The 20,160-nt window shown below is 39.5% G+C and overlaps 1 protein-coding gene across 3 annotated transcripts in view; it reads left to right on the forward strand.

The window, feature by feature from the left end:
* The first annotated feature begins 4,975 nt into the window (after window positions 1–4,975).
* The window catches only part of LOC123033674 (zinc finger protein 318-like), a 28,913-nt gene continuing 13,728 nt past the window's right edge, over window positions 4,976–20,160 (forward strand). For all 3 annotated transcript variants that reach the window (XR_006416631.1, XM_044450552.1, XM_044450426.1), the window contains exons 1-3: window positions 4,976–5,449; window positions 10,271–10,566; window positions 17,808–18,420. Coding sequence is in view for 2 of the 3 variants with exons in the window: in XM_044450552.1 (XP_044306487.1) it covers window positions 5,153–5,449; window positions 10,271–10,566; window positions 17,808–18,420 (1,206 nt within the window). In the remaining variant the exon portion in view is untranslated. The remainder of the gene's footprint in view (window positions 5,450–10,270; window positions 10,567–17,807; window positions 18,421–20,160) is intronic.

Raw genomic sequence — 20,160 nt, forward strand, 5'->3', positions numbered from 1 at the left:
AAAAGGACTTCACGAGTGGGATCTTCAAGAAAAGTAAAAATTCTCTCTCGTGTATATGAGGAATGAGAGATGGGAAGGAGTCTGAAAATTGCTATACCAGTATTATGAGTTGATTATATGGCAGACTGAGAGTGGCTTGTAACGTAGTCCCATGTTATCGTGCCGCAGTTGTCGGTAAAACGCAAATAGATTAGAAAACATATTAGAGGCATATTACTCTGCACTTTTCTCTATGGGCTCTTTGCTCCCTAGTAGGAACCAAGTCCCACCAACGCCCTCTAGTGTCTGGACTGATGCTTTACAGTAGCAAGCAAGCAAACTGCGGATGAAACTATCATTGGCTGATCCACAGAGCAAGATACTGATTTTGACTCCACCCGCATTCGCGGCTTCTATAGCAGGGGTCTCAGACTCAACTTACCTGGGGGCCACTGGAAGTAGAGTCTGGGTGAGGCTGGGCCGCATCAAGTATTCCACCACCACGATGCCGCTCATCCCGCATCTGGCCCGGGCGCCGCCGGCGCTTTGAAGGCCGCAGGTTCCCTCCCCCGCCCGTCCCGGCAATTTGAGACCCCTGTTCTATAGCAAAAGCGAAAGCGGCCCATATAAATCAGTACAAAAATCCAAGATGTTAGCTGCAAATGTGCCACAGTGTTTTCACCCCCAGAGATTATGTGAGACGGCATTCGAAGTGTCTGAAGTAGCTTATTTCTGGAAAAACATGTCTGCTCGATTCTGCTTATACAAACTGGTACTCGGGGGCTGTATCTTGGAAGCCTACCTGGAAAACAACCCCTCGATAACCAAAGTGAGTTTGCATGTAACAATTCACAACTCAACAACAAATCAGGAGTTCTTTTCCTAGATGCATTAACAAATCAGAATTCTGAATTTGCACTGAGTAACAATTTAGACTTCATCTACCCCCACTCAAACCAGCTTTGAGTTGTTATATGCAGGTCAATGTTTGGGCTTAACTACAAATTGTGTAGATACAAGATACTGCATAAGACACTCAGAGGTAGGCATCCTATTGGAATGCAGATACCTATGTTATCCTATATACTAAAGGAAAACTCATGTTGAATTAGTCCAAGTTCTAACAAGAATATGCCAACAAATAATGAAAATAAAACAATGTCTCCTATACTGGAAACGTTCAACATATATTCCAATCCCCAAGGAGTGCTAAGGAGTGCAGAAACTATAGGACCGTTGTTTTAATTTCCTATGCAAGCAAAGTGATGCTCAAGCTGTTACAACAAATAATTTTACTCTGTATGGAGTGTGAAATGCTTGATGTTCAAACTGGAATCCAATAAGTAAGATGCATTTGAGTTCATATTGTAAATATACATGGACTACTGGAGCACATGAACAAATTTCAGATCAGTCTGTGCTTTTTAGACTAAAGCAAAGCCTTTAATTGTGTGGATCATGAGAAGCTATGGAAGGTTCTGAGAGAAATTGATGTGCCTCAACACTTAATTATCTTGATGTATAACTTGTATCATGGACAAGAATCTACTATTCAAATATGGAAAAAGAGGGTGGTTTCCTTTGTATGCAGAACATATTATAAGGAATGCTGGATTAAGATCAATAAGAAAAAAGATAGAAAATTGATGGAAGATACATCGTTAACTTAAGATATGCAGATGGCACCATATCATTGACAGAAAGCAGCAATGAATTGAAAGGACTCCTGATGAAAGTGAAAGAAGAAATTGCCAAAGCAGGACTGCAGCTGAACATAACAAAAACAAAAAATCTTGACTACAGAAGAATTGCAGAACCTTAAACAATTAAAAGATTGAAATTTTGAAAGGTTTTGCATATTTTGGCTCAGTCATCAATTTAAAGAGAAACTGCAGCCAAAAAAAAAAAAAAATTACAAGAAGCCTGAGACTTAGAAAGGCAGCAATAAAGGAACTAGAGTGTAAGAAGTGGAGAGCAAAGCCAAGATCATTCACATTATTCTATTCCCAATCACTATGTGTGGATGTGAAAGCTGGACAGTGGAAGGAAGCTGACAGGGGTAACACTGACATGTTCAAAACATGATGCCAAAGGAGAGTGTTCTATTATCTTGGACCGACAGAAAGACAAATAGGTGGAGCAAATCAAGCAAAAACTGATCCTGAAAACAAAAATGATAAAACTAATGCTGTCATAGTTTAGGCATATGATGAGAAGGCAAGACTTATTGAAGAAAACAATCATGCTAGGGGAAGTTGAAGGCAGAAAAGGAAGAGCCTTCAGAAGAGGAAGGCAGAAGAGGAAGAACCAACTATGAGTCTTGATTTTATAAGAGCACAACAGGACTGCCAAAGATAGGACATTTTGGAGGGGACTCATTCATAGGGTCACCATAAGTCAGAGATGATTCAATGGCACGTAACAACAACAGCAGATCATTATGTAGTCAAATTGGCGACACCCATGCACGAGAAGCTTGGATGTAACAGCATATTTGGGGAGGGTGCATGGAAAATCAAGGTTTACAGCAGTTCAGAAATCATTAGAAAAAACTCTATTTGGTAAAATTTTGATTTATTACATCTCTATACCACCCAATAGCCGAACCATTCTGGGCAGTTTACAACAGTTTAATAAAGGCTCCCAAACCACTTAGTAATGACTGAGCATGTTCAGTAGGCATGGAATGTTGACAGCTTGTTGAGGGTGGGCAAGGGTTGGAAAACCAGAGGGTGGAAGAGAAAGGAATAGAGCAGCTCCCCTTCCCAGCTTGTGGCCCTTCATCATTCCTGTGGTCAGGATTCATGGGAGCTGTACTCCAAAACGTGTGGAGTTACCAGGTTTTAGAGATTTTGAAAGAGAATCTAGCTGGCTAGACTGAATGTGTGCACTCTGCACAGCAAAATTTTGTTGCAAGCTTCAGTTTCCAGTGAAGTGATGAGGAATCAGCATTCCATTCTCTGAAACTTTCAACTCTCTTTTCTGTTAAAAGAGAAATTTATGTCACAAAACCCTCAAAAGGCAAGACTGAGGGTAGATTCTGGCAAATTCACCCACCTAGCCAACCAGAGATGAATAGTATAGGGAAGCAGCTAACAGCTCAGTTGAGGGATTGGGGTTAGAAACCTGGCTGGCATTCCCACTTCCTTCTAGTAAAATATGTAAAGGCAATAAGTTCATATAAAAGATGATATAACTGACACTTACCCAATATCTTTGTTGTATTTTAAAGATATAGGAAACCACAAATTGGGAATTAATACTACAAGAAACACACCACTAACACTGACTTCCTCTTTGAATGCTTTCATCCTTCGTATTGTAAAGCCTCCTTCACATTTGAATTTGTTATATCTTTATTTTGCTTTTGCTATGTTACTGAAGATGTGGAAAATGTTTGTGGAGGATTAAGCATTACCTATAAGCAGTGCAATCTTACAAATGTTTATTGAGCAGCTTTTTACAATATTTAAAATATGTCTTTCTCACCTGTCTACCAGTGGTTCCCAAGGCAGCTTACATACAAAATTAAAATTCAAAATAAATATAACTAAAATCATCAAAGAAAACTGCATCGGAATTAATAACACTCAGGGCACAATCCTATGCATATTTAGACTGAAAAAGGTCCTACAACTCCCAGCATTTCTGCAGCCAGTCGTGCTGAGAGTTGTAGGGCTCCCCCCCACCACCACCACACACACCGTATTTAAACATGCATAGGATTGCATCTTTAAATGGCATAAAAAGCCTGTAAATATATTGTGCAAAAACCATGGGTGAGTAAGGCTGCTTTTACCTCACACCTAACAGACAGTAGGGTGGATACTGGGCAAATATATTTGGAAATGTTGTGCCTTAAATATGATCCCCGTAGCAGAGAAGGTCCCATTCAGATGCTGCTAAGAACATTGGAACACTCAGAACAAGTCTTTTGCTGAGAAGTCTTTTTGCCATCTTATTAAATTCGATAGGACTTGTTCCCTAGCAAGAGTGCTTAGGACTGCGTTCTAAATTCACATAGCACAGAAAAAGTAAAGTATCTCAAGATACATTTCCATTAAGTGCCTGGCAAAAGTTCTTCATCAGGCTTGTCTTGTCATAAATAATATTCCTCTGATGGGTTTCCACAGCATAGCACCAAACTCATACATCAATATTACACTTCATGTGACATGAATAGCACATGGAATCTTGTAAGTTATTTGTAAAATTTGTTGTTATCACATTTCTATCCCACCCTTTCCTCTAAAGAGGAAATCAGGCAGCTTACAGAGTTCCATTTTATCCTCACAAAAACTCTGTGAGGTAGATTAGGCTAAGAGTCAGTGACTGACCCAAAGCCACCCAGTGAACTTCATGACTGAATAGGGACTGGAACCAGGATCTCCTTGGTCCCCAGCCCAACACTTTAGCTACAATTTTACGCCAATTCAGTGATTCCCTGCAACTGCAATCCTCTGAACATTTGCTTATAAGTGTGTCCTAACTCAGTAGTGCATTCTTCGGTGTAAGTATGCAATCAGGATACATGGAGAACCAGAGCTTGCCATAGTAAGGTTGCTTCGATAGCCAGAACTTCTCCCATGCACTGAACTGCAGAACAGGTACGCATGCAACAGGTGCTCTTTTTCTCACAGTGCACGGTTGCAGCTACGGTTTCCTTCAGGGCCACTTCCTTCCACTCAGCAGAGATTTTCGGGTGTCATGAAAATTCAGTAAATTATCAGTGATTTAGCGTGTTGGTATTGCATCTTTACTACTGGGGATAAGGAGAAGTGTTCCTGGAAACTCCTACTGATACTCTAGAAGCGGCGATACCGTCTCCGCTCTTTACCAGCCGCTCCATTAACCACTTAACACAAACTCCACCCTCCACCATTTTCTCGGTCTCTGTCCCGTCTGTCCGCTGGTCTCGCGACGCTTCCATCGCTGAACCATTCGCTCTTATCACGTGACTAAAATTCCACCCGCGCCATCTTGTATGGGTGCCGAGGAAAGTCTTTTCAGCTCCGCCACTTGCGCGTGTGTTCGGTGCGCATGCGCATGGAGAGTGGTGAGGGGCGGACGGGAGAGAGGAGTGGGCTCGAAAGAGAGTGAGTGAGTAAATGCGGGCGGCCGGCCGGCCTCCCGGGCCTTCTCCGCCGCCGCCGCCCCGCACATTATCATCATCATGTATCGTGCCAGTAGCGGCCGCTCGAACGTGTCGTCTTCCAGCCGATCCAAAGAGAGCAACAGCTCTGGCTCCCGTAGTTCTCGGTCCGGAGGCTCCACGTCGGGCTCGGTTCGGGGTCGTAGCCCGCGCCGCTCTCGCTCGCCCTCTCCTCGGGGCCGCCGCCACCGCTCGCCGTCCAGCACCCGCTCTTCTCGCCGCTCACCGTCTCCGCGCCGCAGTAGTCGGATACGGTCTCCTTCAGGAGGGAGTTGGAGCTGCCTCGGTTCCGAGCAGCGGGATAGCAGCCTTACCCGGGTAACGACCTTTTGAGGACCCGGCCTCGGGCAATGTACTCCACCTTCTTCTTTTCTTCCTACTTCCATGGTAACGGCTGCCCGCCCACACGCTTCTCGACACTCCCAAGTGCTCGCAAACGGAACACCGTCCCCTTTCCATTCCCCCGTTTTCACGTAGATTCCAGGCAAGGTGCTCCCCCGAGTATGTGCTAACCCCGCTCTCTGGATCAGGGCCAAGCAACCTCTGGCAACCGCAGATAGTTGCATCTGTTTAAACACATTCTTGATAATCTAACCGTACAAAATCTAAACTTCTTAAAGCGGAGTTTTGAATTCTTATGGCACACTGTGAATCAATGTTGAAGGAACCCATGGTGCGAGAGTTTTAAATTGGCCAACTTTTTTCCTCAACTTTGTGACAAAAATGGAATATAATATAGTTATCATTTAGATGTAGTCCCACTAGTAGGGTATGTTTGAAGGAGATATGCATGAAATTCGTTTTCATGTTTGTTGATTTATATTTATTCATTTGATATGTTTGTTGATTTTGATTTGATTTTCCATGATTTGTTTCCATGAGAATATAGTCATTTTTACATGAAGTAGCTATCTTGTTCAATCTAGTTCTCTTGGCAAATCTGTAGGCAACTTGCATAGTTCCTAGATTTTGCTTGTGGAGTGGGGATTGCTTAGTTATTTCACTACAGATTTGTGGATAATTGAATGAATTTGAAAAGTAGGAGAAAACAGCATATATGAATATACATGGTTAGACCAGGCAGAAAATTAGTTAAACTAGTCTTTGGAAAAGTGTAATATATAACAGAATCATTAAGATCTACAAAACGTTGGCAAATATGTACCGTGATGAGAAGTTCATGTCAGTAAAATACTGTGTGTGCTTATGTGTGAATAGGTACTGTTGAACCTATTGTTTATTGAATTGGAGTGTAAGTGATTTTTCATGTCTAGTGCTGTAATACCCATTGAACATATGGAGAGAGTGCATAGAATAATACAATGGCTTGGTTCACAAGCAAGACTACATGCAAACCAGGCCCACTTTATATTAAGGATGGAAGGCATGATTTACTTAACTAGAGATTTGCTGCTATGTATGCTGCCACCATTTTGCATATATAACCTAATCAAAGGTTGCTTCATGGCATGTAAACACAGACATAGGTTGATCATGGGCTTAACAACCCACAAGTTAACCTGACTACTAATTATAAGTTAACTGTGAGTTGTTCATCCTACAATTAAATCTGAATTTGGTATTACGACAGCCTATTGGATCAAAAAACCATCCTCAGTTTTAGTGCAAATCCCCCAATCAGCTGCTTTGCATGTTGTGCAGTATGATGTCCGAGCTTGACCTCTGAGTTGCTTAAGGGTTAACCTACCAGTTAAATCATGGTTTGTTGTTGGGTTAGCCTCTGGCATGTATAGCCCCTAAACCATTTGGTCCAGGTTCAGATGTACTGCTCCACAACCTGTAAGGGAACTGTTTGTGGGTTGTGGAGTAAAAGTGGAAGAGGAAGCATGCTGTTGTCTTGTGAAATGCAACTCATCAGTTTCTAAACTGATGGGTTGTCTTTATGTGAATGGATCCATAGTGTCATGGAACAATGTCACGGAGTTGTATATTGTGTTGGCATCATAGGTTAATTAATTTTACTTATGTAGTTAAATAAGTATATTTACTCATAAATAAGGTTTTATGTTAAATGGGACTTTCTAGTAAAACTGTTTACAATTGCACTACTAGCCATATTAAAATTATTTAGTGGATACACAACCTCTAATCTAACTTTTACAATAATTTTAAAATATCCCATTGGGAAAATGTGTTTGGATTGTTTTAAGTCTAAATATTTGCTGAAAATTTTTGCAGGTTCTGAGGAAATAAATTCCACAGTTAATGGTAGTAGTAATAAAAATGTTTCTTTAGGAGTCTGACATGTAGATGGTTCAAGTCAGATGGATATGCCTCTATTTCTTTGAAATCATAAAATTAGAAGCAGTAGTCTCTAAGCTATTTGACAATGGCTTCATAAAGGAAAGCTAAACCATTTCTTGGGAAGCTATTAGGTATGCAGATAGGGCACTGGTGTAGTATATAGGGTCAGTATCCAATGCTGCTGCTGTGGTGGTGTTCACTCTGTTGCACAATGGGCCTCACTGCATTTATAACTGAAAATAACAGTTAAAAAAGGAAGCCCAGACACAAGTGCTTTATGATCAGGACAGATCAGTGTTCTCCTGCAAGCTCAGCTGACCCCCATCTCAGATAGCTTTGCTTCTTTCTGGCTTCTGGAGACACTACCTTCCCTTTGCACTTGCACTGTGTGCTGCTAGTGTGTGTGAATGTCTGGGTACTACCTCTAGGTTAGATTAAGTAGCCCCTAACTTCAGATAAGTCAAGTGATCTGATAATTTACAGATTAAATCATCGCATTATGCATGCCTTGACCTAAAGACACTGGAGTCCTGAAAGCTGATAGGACTAGTACCAACCCATGCTTGCAGGCTGATGATTTGCTTCCCAAATGTTCTGAAAAAGATAAGACACCTCCAGGTTAGACCGAGTAGTCCAGACTTAGTAGTTAACTTGCCCATAGCAATAAATGCTGTTCATTGTGTTACAAGGGTGCAATTTAAGAAACTTGCACCATGAGTTACAAAGTGAGTGGGATTTCTATTTGATGTGGCCAAGCAGATCCCTTTCCAAATAATCCTTTCCTCTTTCTGTAGCATCCATTATGTTATTGGCAGAGGAGAAATGTCAGTGTCTATTTGTTTTGGGAGCTTTGCTGTGTTTTCTGCTATATTTGCCTCCTTAGCAAAACAAATATTTGCTTTTTGTTCCAATCTCTACCAACTATGGTTGCAATGGTTAAACATTTTAGTATTTCAGAGAAGAAGAGTTTTGTAGAGATTTTAAAAAATTTAATCTCCCTTTCAAGCAGGTAGGGTAGCGAGCACAGGACCCACTTTTTTGTAACTGGTTAATCTAGTTAAAAATGTGTTTGAATTCACAGTGGATTTGTTTGGGAACACCGAAATCCATTAATGGTACTAATCTTTATTGGACTTCAAAAAAAACATCTGCTGTTCATGTTAAAGATAAAGTGTAATCAATAACTTTCTTCATTTTAAACCGTATCTCGCCACATGCAGTATCTTGAAAAGGTTATTGCACTTACAGTGGTACCTCAGTTCACGAATGCCTCAGTTCACGACCAAATCGGGTCACGAACAGAAATTTCACAAAAATTTTGCCTCAGGTTGCGAACTCCGCATCAGGTGATGATCGTGGGTGTGCTGGGGGGGGGAGATGACCGCTATCGTGCCTGTCTCCCCCCCCCCGAGCGCACCCGCGATTGCATCCGTCTCCCCCCCCAGCACGCCCGTGATCGCGCCCGTCTATGGCTGCCCGTCTGTGGCTGCGATTGCACTCGTGCAGGGAAGATGAGCACAATTGCGGTCCTGCTGGAGAGCAGGGGAGATGGCCGCAATCATGCTGGGGGGGAGATGGCCACCATCTTTGTTGTTCTTTGTCACTTTGTTTCAAATTTTTGTGATAAAAAAATGTTTACAGAACAGATTAACCTTATTTACATTGAACCTTATGGGGAAATTTGACTTGGGTCATGACCAATTTGGGTCACGACCGGAGTCCTAGAACGGATTAAGTTCGTGAGCCAAGGTACCACTGTAATTGATGTACAGATTTGGCACTATGATTGTGAAGTGCTAAAATGAGTTTTCTAAAAAGGGTTTGCATGAACTCACCTGTTCTAAAGCTGAAAAGCAGGTGGGATAAATTGTACATTTTCTGCAGTATGAATCACTCCTTTACCTTCACGTGTAATGCATTTATTAGAAACATTTACTGTTTCTAGGATGGGTTTGTATACTTTGATATGTGCCCCTTTCTTTGTCTTGTTTTTTGTTTTACCTTTTTTCTTTGAGAGTGAAGCAGTTGCTCAGTTTCAGTTGCTTATCAGTTGAACTCCAGGTCAGTGGCAAGGATATGAGTACTTTGACATAAGCTGCCAATCAGACGTTTCAGTGGTGAGAATTTCATTCACATGCTGCCTTGTCCTTTGCCATGATAGTATGTGAGTTTTCCAGAAAAAATGTTATTTCCATATTTTTCACATCCCCTACATTGATCTGAATCTGATTTAGATTATTTGGACTATGTATCATTTTTTAATTTTTAATTTAGCCTGTTCATATGCACATGCACACACCCAGGTTTGCCAATCAATAGGTGGCATGGGGGGTTTATGTGTATTTTTGTTTTGAATTTAGCCAGTATATATGTGTGTTCATATACACATGCATGGATATATAGAGTTCGTGTGAGTGTTTGGGGGGGATAATTTAACTTTCAAGAAACAGACAGCTAACTGAAGTATTACAACTCTTGAGTTCCGTGTATCCCTCCATTATGCTAATAGTTGATTTTATGAAATGTTAACTTCCTAAATGGAAGGTGATGATAGAAATGGAGAGTTTTCTGTGGAAAAATACAGTACCGGAAAATGCTTTTGTACAATTTGAAATTATCTTCTATTTCCTGTGTGTACATTTAGTCTTATATGTCTTTTGTGCAGGTGATACTAATTAGATATAGCTCTGGGTGTTTTCATCTGGCATTGATTTACAGTAAAATATGTGTGCTACAGTGGAATTGCCTTCTTTTTTTAAATAGTACCCTGTACCTCCATTGTAATTTATTTGGCTATGTTGGAAGAGTTCTGATTCCAGTGTTGATAAAAGAACAGTTGGTATAATGAAATTGCATTTTCTTTTTCAATCCCAGAGGCGTTCTCCAGGCTGGCGCTCACATTCTCCACGCCGGCGCTCACGTTCTCCATGTTCACATTCTCCAGGCCGGCGCTCTCCAACCCGCCATTCACGCTCTCCAGGCCGGCGCTCTCCGGGCCGGCATTCACATTCTCCAAGCCGGCACTCTCCAAGTCGACACTCTGAATCTTCAGTAGAACAGAGCTTGCGGATCACAGTTGGCAATGACCGTTATGGCATTGACACACCTGAGAGGAAGAGACTATCTGACAGACTAGGCTCACCTGTTGATAGTCTGAGTGATGTTGACAGGTATGGCTCTTTGAAGACCAGCACCTCCAAGTTATACTTTTTTGTTATTGTCCCATGAATGATTTAATACACTATAAGCTTGCTACAAGATGATATGGAAAATATACTGGTGGTGTTCAGCTGCAGCTCCCATCAGTCCTGTTCAGCATACCTGATGGTGAGGGGCAATGAGAGTTGCAGTCCCTACAGTACATGAAAAGCCACAGGTTGCCCTGCCTTGGTATATTGGATTCATCCACGACCTAAAAAGACTAAAATAAAATGAGCTTAAAATGAGCAAATAATTAGCTACTTGTAGTTTGAATTTAGTTTCAAAGACTCTTTTTTTTTTTTTTGCATTCCATGTTTTCTCAATCGAATACACAGTGCCTTATTTTAAAGTTCACCCATTTGACAGGAGTAATAAGTTTGAACATATAATGGCAACAACTCTGATATAGTTCTAAATTCTACAGCTTCTTCTGCTATGGCTGTGTTTGGGAGCAGTAGACTGTTCAGACATTCTAGTTTGATGACAAATACATAGGTGGTTATTTTGAATGCAGTGTGAAGAGTGTTCACCCCTAAGATAACATGAGTCAGCTGTGATCACAAGGCAGTCCCCAGTTAGGGTTTGCATAGTCATAATGGTGACCAGTGCACACCAAAGCTCCTTGAATTTAAATTAACCCTTTGTGGGCTATCATGTCATGCAGACAAGGTCATTGTCTAATCCTTCAGCAGTGTTGACAATACTGGTAAAAATAAACTTGCTGTGATTCCATGAGGTTTGCATAAGCATTACAGGGAGAGTGGACCTTATAAATTGCATTTGAATTGTCACTGCCATGAGGAAGTAGAATTAAATTTGTAATGGCCTATGGCTATAAACAATAAAGATTACCTCATTTAGTAGAATTCATTTGCACACAGTCCTACATAAAGTGGTCCACAAGGCTGCCCATGTGCTTCATCTATATGCAGAACCCAGAGTGGTTTGTGGCCTATTTATGTCTTTCCTATACAGTCTGCCCATTCTTATAGGGAATATTAATATGGATGAAAACCAGTGTTGTATGAATGGATTTCTACTCATACAGTGGAACATCCATCCATCCATCCATCCATCCATCTATCTATCTATCTATGGTTTTTGTATACTGTCCCAATTACTAAAAAGTCTCTGGGCAGCTTACAGAGAGCGATCCAAAAAACCAGAACCCATAACAACGACAAAAAAACCCCCACACTGCATCTAAAATAAATAATTAATAAAACCAGATTAATTATTAAAATACTGGGAAAATTAAAAGGTCTTTGTCTGGCACCAAAAGGAATACAGCGACGGTACCAGGCGAACCTCTCTGGGGAGTGAATTCCATACTCAGGGCACCACTGCTGAAAAGGCCCTTCTCTGAGTAACTGCCCTCCTGATTTCCTTCAAAGAGGGTTACCGGAGAAGGGCCTCTGCCTCTGATCTCAAGAGGCGGACCAGCACATAGGGAAGAAGGTACACCTTCAGGTATCCAGGACCCAAGCCTCCCTCTTCTCCGTCTGATCTAGAGGTTTCAGACCCTTTCCAACACCTTTCTGTATACAGAAATGGACGTTCTGTCAGCAGGAGGGGTGAATAGGGTAGGGTCCAATGTGCATAAACTCTGGAACATATTAAATACTTGGGAAGAACCATGACAGTCCCACTCACATAGGATGTATATGGTAAGGACCCATAGCATGGAAAACAGTAGCTTGATAGCAGCATGTCCTGTACTAACATACATGGTAGAGTTTAAAAAGAGCTCTTGAAAGTAAGTGTACATTTGAGCACAGATACTTTTGGACTGTCATTCATGAATAAGATCAAGTAAGTGATGGACAAAAGAACAAAGCTGGATTTTGAATCCTTTGTCTTTATTTTTTAAACTGTGATACTACTGTGAATTGAAGGAGTAAGCACTGAAAATAGATGTGGGACTCAATTGATTTGCTTTCTGAAAATAACTACTGTTTAAAGAGAAATGTAGGACCCTGTAAATTTCCTTGTACTTGTTTAGTAGTTATTTAAGACTGGCATATTCCTGCAGGTGCAAAAAAACCATGTAAAGATTTAGCTGATAATTTATACGTTGAATATCCTGTTTTAGTTATTGAATTTTAGGAACTGTGTTTTGTTTGTAGTTTGCCATTGATCACAACGGTACTCTATTTAGAATAGGGCTTTTATAAATGAAGAAACATCTGTAGAAAAAGTTTATAAAAACAAACCAAATTAGGAACACTGTGGAGAGTTGTGAAATATTTTCCCTTTGAGCAGTGAAACCTTCATAGCTCCTCCTCCTAGTTCAAATGTGGGTTGGTTATCTGCTTCTGTATGGTTTGAAGCAGCATTAACACGCATCACTGGGCATATTTCAGTCTTGAAAGTGAAAATGTTTTGCTCCTGAGGGAATTGTCACTTCTATACTGAAACCACTTTAATTTTGTTTTTCTGATATTTTTGTTATTTGAAGGTGCAATATGAGAAGTGAGAGTGTGTTTGTGAGACATGAAAAGTAACGGCAGTACCAGAGTAAGAATAAGGAAGGCACAACTGGGACCTGCTACAAAATATTATAATGTAGTGTCCTACAATTTAGTATCGTGTGCTCCTGGTTTTATAGTTCTGTAAGCCTTGGGGACCCATGCAGCTTTTTGTGTAGGGGTGGTGCCCTGTTGGCTGCATAAGTGTCCACAGCAGGAGAATTTAATTTGCTCTTAGTATATAGAATTACTTTTTTGGGTTATATCCAATATTATGCTGGAGGGAAAATTACCAGAGTATTGTTGTTCTACTAGCGTGTTCTTTATAATACTTCTATACTGCTTATTTATTTTAAGAAATTCCTTACTTATTCACATTAATCCATATATATAAAATATACAAACAACATAAGAATTATGAGAACGGCAAACTTAGTGTTTAAGAAAAGCATGTGTGAACAAGTATATTTTCAAGAGACATTTGAAATGTTCTTCCATTTCTGTCTCCTTAATCCCATGTGAGATTGTTCCTGGGGCAGGTACCACTATTGAGACTGCCAGTGGTGGTATAGCCACTGCTGTCTACTTGCACAGTTGCTAACAGCAACTAATGCAAACAAAACTGATGGATTTGTAAATTGTGCAACACCTCGTAGAACTTCTTGTGCAGTGCCAAATGATGTGAGGTAGAAATCTTTCCAGAACAGAAACTTTTCCAGTGTTTTCTTTTACCACAGAAAAATTTCCTTTTTATAAATCCATTAGGAATGATGAACATATGGCAGTTGCAAGTACAATGTTAGGTAAGCTTGGCAGTTTCAGAGTTGCAATTAATGCTTTTCAGGTGAACATCCCTAGCAAATATGTGAGAGTGTGCATATGTATGGGAATGGAGGTCTTAAAAATAAAAGTTCTTCAGAAATGATTATGATACTGGATTCTAATAAAGGTGCTACTAGTTAAAGTTGAAATAGATGGCAGCTTGTGGCTGCATCATGCATACTTTTTTGGATTGCTGAAATGTATTAATATGTCAGTCGTTTTCAGTGCCTTGTTTTTTCCCTTAAATAATATAACCAAAATACATTTGATTGACTTTTAACTTTTTACAAGTATTCCAGTACAGTTTATATATAATGCTAACCCATGGTGTATTTAACCCATAGGTTGTTGACTTCTGGGGCATGGCTTATACATAATAGCAACAATAATTTAAACACCCCACAAATTATCATGCATATGTGGAGGAAAGTTGACATGTTGCCTCCCATATGCTTACCAGTTTCGCTTTTACTTAACAGCCTGTGATCTGCAAGATGACATGAAACCCAGAGCACTGGATTGTCTAGGATCTAAACAATCCTGTGGTTAACCCACCATTTGTTGTTAAATTAATGGCTGCTTTGTTTAGCTTTGGGTTCAGATGTCATGTTCATCTTGTATGAACCCAGTCATGTTAACAAACCACAGATTGTTATGCATAGACATCCTAGAATGAGACCCTTGGGATCAAAAGCCATGGTTGTTGTTGGGTTCTGGGTTTTTTAAACCATGGGATGTCATTATGGATGTACCTAGAATTTTTGGGTCATTCATGGGTTGCTGAACCAGGTGACAGAAATGGCAGGCAAGAATGGTAACAAACAATAGCCTGCCACTGTACATGTCAGTATTATAGTGTCCCAAAGATGTTTGGGATATAGGTAGGCAGTGGGGAAAAAGGAAGCAATCCAGTGATGAGTATGGAAACAAATCACAGTTTATTATATTATCTGTCAGACAAAAGGCCACTTGAGCATTCTCATCTAGCTCCAGCAAGCCATGCTGCCCAGGTTTGGATGACACAATAAGTTACAGCTGGTGGGTGTATTATATAAATCACACCTGGCACACAACAGTTCTTAACAAACTACTCTGGGTAATTGTGTAAGATGGTGATTGTGCAAACTGGGTTAAAACCTGGGTGGGGTAGGAAACCATGTCTGTGTGCCCAAGTGTAAGAGAACAGGTTTATTTCCTTCAGAGCACTTCTGATTTCACTCCACAATAGGCTCCTCCATTGTTTGTAGAGCATGATGTTGAAACCCAGACTTCTGAGTTATGTGACTAAATAAGCCAGAGTTTAATCCAACATGGGGTTAATTAAAATATGCAGTATACCTGTTCTCCCCTGCTCATGCACAGCAATCCATCAGCTTTTAAACTGATGGGTTGTTACATGCAAATCAAGTCCTTGGGTTAAATGAAACATGGGTTAGTGTTATGTGTGCACAAGTTTAATAAATATTTAAATCAAGTGTGCTTCGATTTTTCTCAAATATTTTAGGTCAAATATTTGTGGTGTATTAGGAGAAGAAATAGCATGGGACAATATTCAATGTTGTGTGTGCACTAGTGGACTTCTCTCTCGTGCAGTAGGAATCCAATAGATGCTGGAGCAATCAGAAACCAGCAAAGCATTCATTTCCAAAATGAGGCAGGTCAGCAGAACTTGCAGGAGTGTGTTCTGCTGACTTTTCCTGTTCTAGAAATGAGTGTTTCTGCTTGTTCTGGGGTTGCTGTGAGAAGCATTAGCTCCTGTTGCACAGGTGGTGGATCTCATGAATGCAGTGGAATTAGCAGGAGTGTAGCGGCAGTGCCGTAAACTATCCATGGTGTACTTTTCAAAGCTTTGTTGTTTACTAGCTGAAAGTAAAATTGACACCGCTTAATTAGATTGTTCTCTAATGCATCAGACTTTTTGTGATGCGGACTGAAAATTTTCCCAAAGACCTGCATCACTAGCAATCCTTGAGCAGTAACTTGCACAGACAGAATGAAAGGATTGAATCTGACTTGCATGGAAGGATAAAATTGGGCTTTCCACAAGTGGTAATATCTTTGTGCTAGTGAAATGATATCATTGTATATAACTGATGCAGTGCTTTAACTCTACCACCACTTTTGCAACTTCTTCAGTTCCTTGGGAAAGGGGCAGTCATTTTTCTGCCTCTTTTATTGGGACGTTGAGGATGGCAGATACGAGTAAGTTTCTCAGGCTTCAGTGTTATGTTTAAGGAAATGGTTGGGGGGGGGGTGCTCTTATTTCCTGTTCTCTCCTTGCAAGTGGCTTGAGCTTCTTGAATAGTCCCCTAGAGGACTTGCCCAGGATTTCCTCACTTGGGACTTTTCTGTGCTGTCTTTTGCTTAGTGCCTGAAAGCTGGGAGGCATTTTTGGTTTTGCTTTGTTTTAAGTCCTTTTAATAGTAACAGCAACAATTCACAAGAAAAATTGCAAATTTAAATTACTTAATTTAAACCCAGTTTCCCACTAACACTGCTCTATTATTGTTATCATTAGATTTCTATCCCACTTCTTGCAAGTGACCCAAGCAGGTGGTGCAGATCTTATCAGTAAACCATTTTAATTTACAATTAATTATGTATGCTGTTGTAAATAATTATTGACACTGTATTATTTATACTGTTGTTTCATTCTTGAAACCATTCTTGCATTTTGTAAATGTTAGTTGCTTTCCTTATTCTTTATGAATATATAATCTTTAGAATAGTCCCATGTGGGTTCTTATGACCAGCTCCCATTAGAATTTCTGAGATTAAGTATGACATTATAGGAACCTGTGCACTGGACAATATTATTTTCTCTTCTTTGCAATTAAGCTCTTTTTTACTTGACTTTGCTTTGGTCTAACCATATCCCTCTAAAAAAAAAGTAAATAAAAAGTGAAATGGACATGAGCATTAAATTTAAATAAGGTCTGATAGCTCCTGGGTAAACTAGAGAGTTGTTGTTGTTTTCAGTCATGTGCATATAAAATGCTTATGACTGGAAGGAAGAGTAAGGATTCATACCAGAAGGATTAGCAAGTTGGCACTTCATTAAATATAAGAACTGCCTGGATCTTGTAGGGGCACATATTCATTTTAGAGGTTAACATGTTGTGTTTGTATTATTTAATATTAGCCTAGTTATTGTATAAAAAGAAACTTAGTATTAACATTTTTGAAAGTTAAGATCTGTTTTAAATATTAAAAATTAGTTCATTTGGATTAAAAAAAAAAACACAGTGCTATCCATCCTTGTTCTTTATTTAAAGTATGCAATATTAACCAAGTTCATATTGGATTATTTAATACTAATGTAGTGTTTTAAGAGAAACTCAGTATTTGTATATAAAACAAAACCTGATTATTTTAATGATTTTTAAAAAATGATATTTATCTATCTTGTGCAAAGAATTAGGATAATTTGTAAAGATCTTCAGAATGTCATTATGTATATTGGCTCCTGTCAAACTGACATTGCTGTGATTTTCAAGGGCTGTGTGTTATTCATATGGCCATTTAAAAAAGCAGTAAATGTAATTATAAATTAAATGAATACATATTGTACCTTCACTTTAAAAAAAAAGGTTCTTGAACTGGTAAGAGAAATATATTTCTTATCTGGTTATATTGCTTCCTATTGTCCCAAAATGTACAGTTACAGGAATTAGAATAATGTTGCTAGAAAAGAGCGAATCGCATCAATTACTCACACTGTAAAAATGTGTGCAATTCAAAAAGCTATGTTGCCCAGTTACCATCTAAGTAGAGGTTTGCTCATCCCTAAACTATCAGACCCATTTAAGCACACTTTACATCAAACCAGAAACAAAAAATCTATAGTTCAAAACCAATGTAAAATAATTAACGTATAGTTCAGGATGCTGATGTTGTAACCCATATACATCTTTCATCAGGGATGACTTGGCTGATGGTCCAATATTTAGCAGAGGCCTTTCACATCCTCGAAGCCTTGAGCGATACCCCTCTCGTGATGAAACTCCTTCTAGTCCTTTCAGTATGAGACACGATGAGGATTATCATAGTAGGGATGTTTTTGTCCACCAGTCGGACTATAGCATGAACTATGACCATCTACATGATCAACCAAGAGAAACTGATAGGGGTGGTGAGCTACTTAGGAAATCCCTGTATTCATCAGAGGATAGAGGGAGAGAACCAAAACGTCCTCGATATGACAGAGATGACAGACTACTTGATATGAGCATAGAGCCTCAGGGCTTTGTGCCAACAACACGAAACTATCGTAAACGAAGTCTTAGTAGAAGCCCAAGTCCAACATACCTGGATGAGGATTTCCGTGAGCTTGAAAGTGCTAGGAGGAAAAGAGAAGAGGAGGAACTGAGCAGAAACATGAACCGAGAACTGTCTAGCAGTGGCTACATGATGCATGGCTCAACCAATCCAGTACAGTCTTCTGAACCTCGATACCTTTATAGACCTGATGATGCACCAGCGATGCCCAAAAAATCTATATTGAAGAAACGTGTAGAAGATTTTTCTGTCCAGGTTTGAGCTGTATTCTTTCCCTTCTCTGATAAACTGTCAGTTACACTTGTGTTTTATTTGATCTTAATTCTTAATATTAAACTTCATCTCTGTTAATCTCTGGAATGGTGTAAATTGGTGTCCTGCAACAGCAGGAGGTTGGACCCGATGGCCTTCATGGCCCCTTCCAACTCTACTATAATTCTATGAAACAGACACCCTCAGAATATTGTCTAGACTGCACACAGTGTTTTGGAGTTGATTTAATAGAAATACTATCCTAGTAGTATTTTGCCTCCTAATTGACTCAGAATAAGATTATTGTTTTATGCTCAAATTTTAACACATCTTCATAGTTCTTTCCTTTAAAAATTTTTGTGAGGTAGAGTTGTGGATTAAAGTTAAGAACAAAAATGCAATAACTCTTAAAGTTTGTGTAGTCCATTTTTTCTATATATACCTTCAAAACCTGGAATTCACTGAATGATAACATGCTAGTAATATTGAACACATTATTAAATATGAATTTGATCTTTTGTATTTTAAAGTGGAAAAATAAATATGACTTGGTTTGCACATAACCATAGGTAGTTCAGTTCTGAGTTGCCATATGTGCAAACACAGCCATATTATCAAACCATGATTGGTTATCCATGAACAATCCAGAAAGAAATTGTTTTGTTGTTAGGTTATGAACTTTGGATTGTTTAATTCCTGGGTTATCATCATGTGTGAACCTAGCACCATGGATTGTTTCTCCAGAGGCAGTGAGTGAGGCTGGCTTAAAAAAGCAAACCCAAGCTGCACTTCAGGCCATCATTGCAGTATCGCAAAGGTGTTTTGGAATGCAGGGAGGCAGGCGGAGGGACTAAGAAAACAAACTGCAATTTGTTCAGCTGTCTGCCAGACACACCATTGGTAGGGCAGCAAACCATGTGTTAGCATCATGTGTAAACTAAAAACAGCATACAATAACGTGTGATATGAAAAAGTGTTTTTGTAAGAGCTGTAACTCTTGATTTCTATTTAGTTACAAAGTTAGTTATTTTAACATAGTTCTACTAGATGAAATGTAGTTGAAATTGGAGTAACACTATTGACATCAGTATGGAAGATAGAGTGGATGATTTGGCATTTTATCCAGTAAATTTACATCATCACGTGCAGAATTATTTTCTGCTTGAAATTAAGGCGCCGAATACAAGTATTACAATATGTGTTTCAGATACACACTTACCTTTATCTGCTGCTTGCATTCCTTGACATTCCTTTCTTCTTATATAGTTCTAGCATAGAAAATAAATAAGTTGATTTCTGAAAATGGTAACAATTATCTTTTTGCAAAACCTGCTTCAGGGGATGCAAAATTCTACCCTCAGTTCTCCAAAGGCATGGTTGTCACCGTTTATAAACACTGAATTGTACCCTTGCTAGTCATTTGATAATTTTTTCTTCCTTTTCAACCATACTTAGAGTTCCCAGTCACAGAATGATCATGGTGGTGCTGTGCAGCCAATTTGGCTTCATGGTAGTGTTACTGAGGGCAAACCAAGATGTCTTATTCACCGCACTCTTAATGAGAGTAGGGTGGAGATGGAATGTACAGTTATTTCCAGGCAATTGGACTGATATTTTATTGGCATTTGTGTTGGTTATCAATACAACATGTCAAGAAAGAGTATCAAACTGGGCTTTTCAGCAGTGGGAGCATGTTTCCTTTTCCACCCATTTTTCATCATCTGTTGAAATTTTGTCAAGCAA

The sequence above is a fragment of the Varanus komodoensis genome, unplaced genomic scaffold (assembly GCF_004798865.1).
Source record: "Varanus komodoensis strain SLA01 unplaced genomic scaffold, ASM479886v1 scaffold1, whole genome shotgun sequence".
NCBI classification, from domain to species: Eukaryota; Metazoa; Chordata; class Lepidosauria; order Squamata; family Varanidae; genus Varanus; species Varanus komodoensis.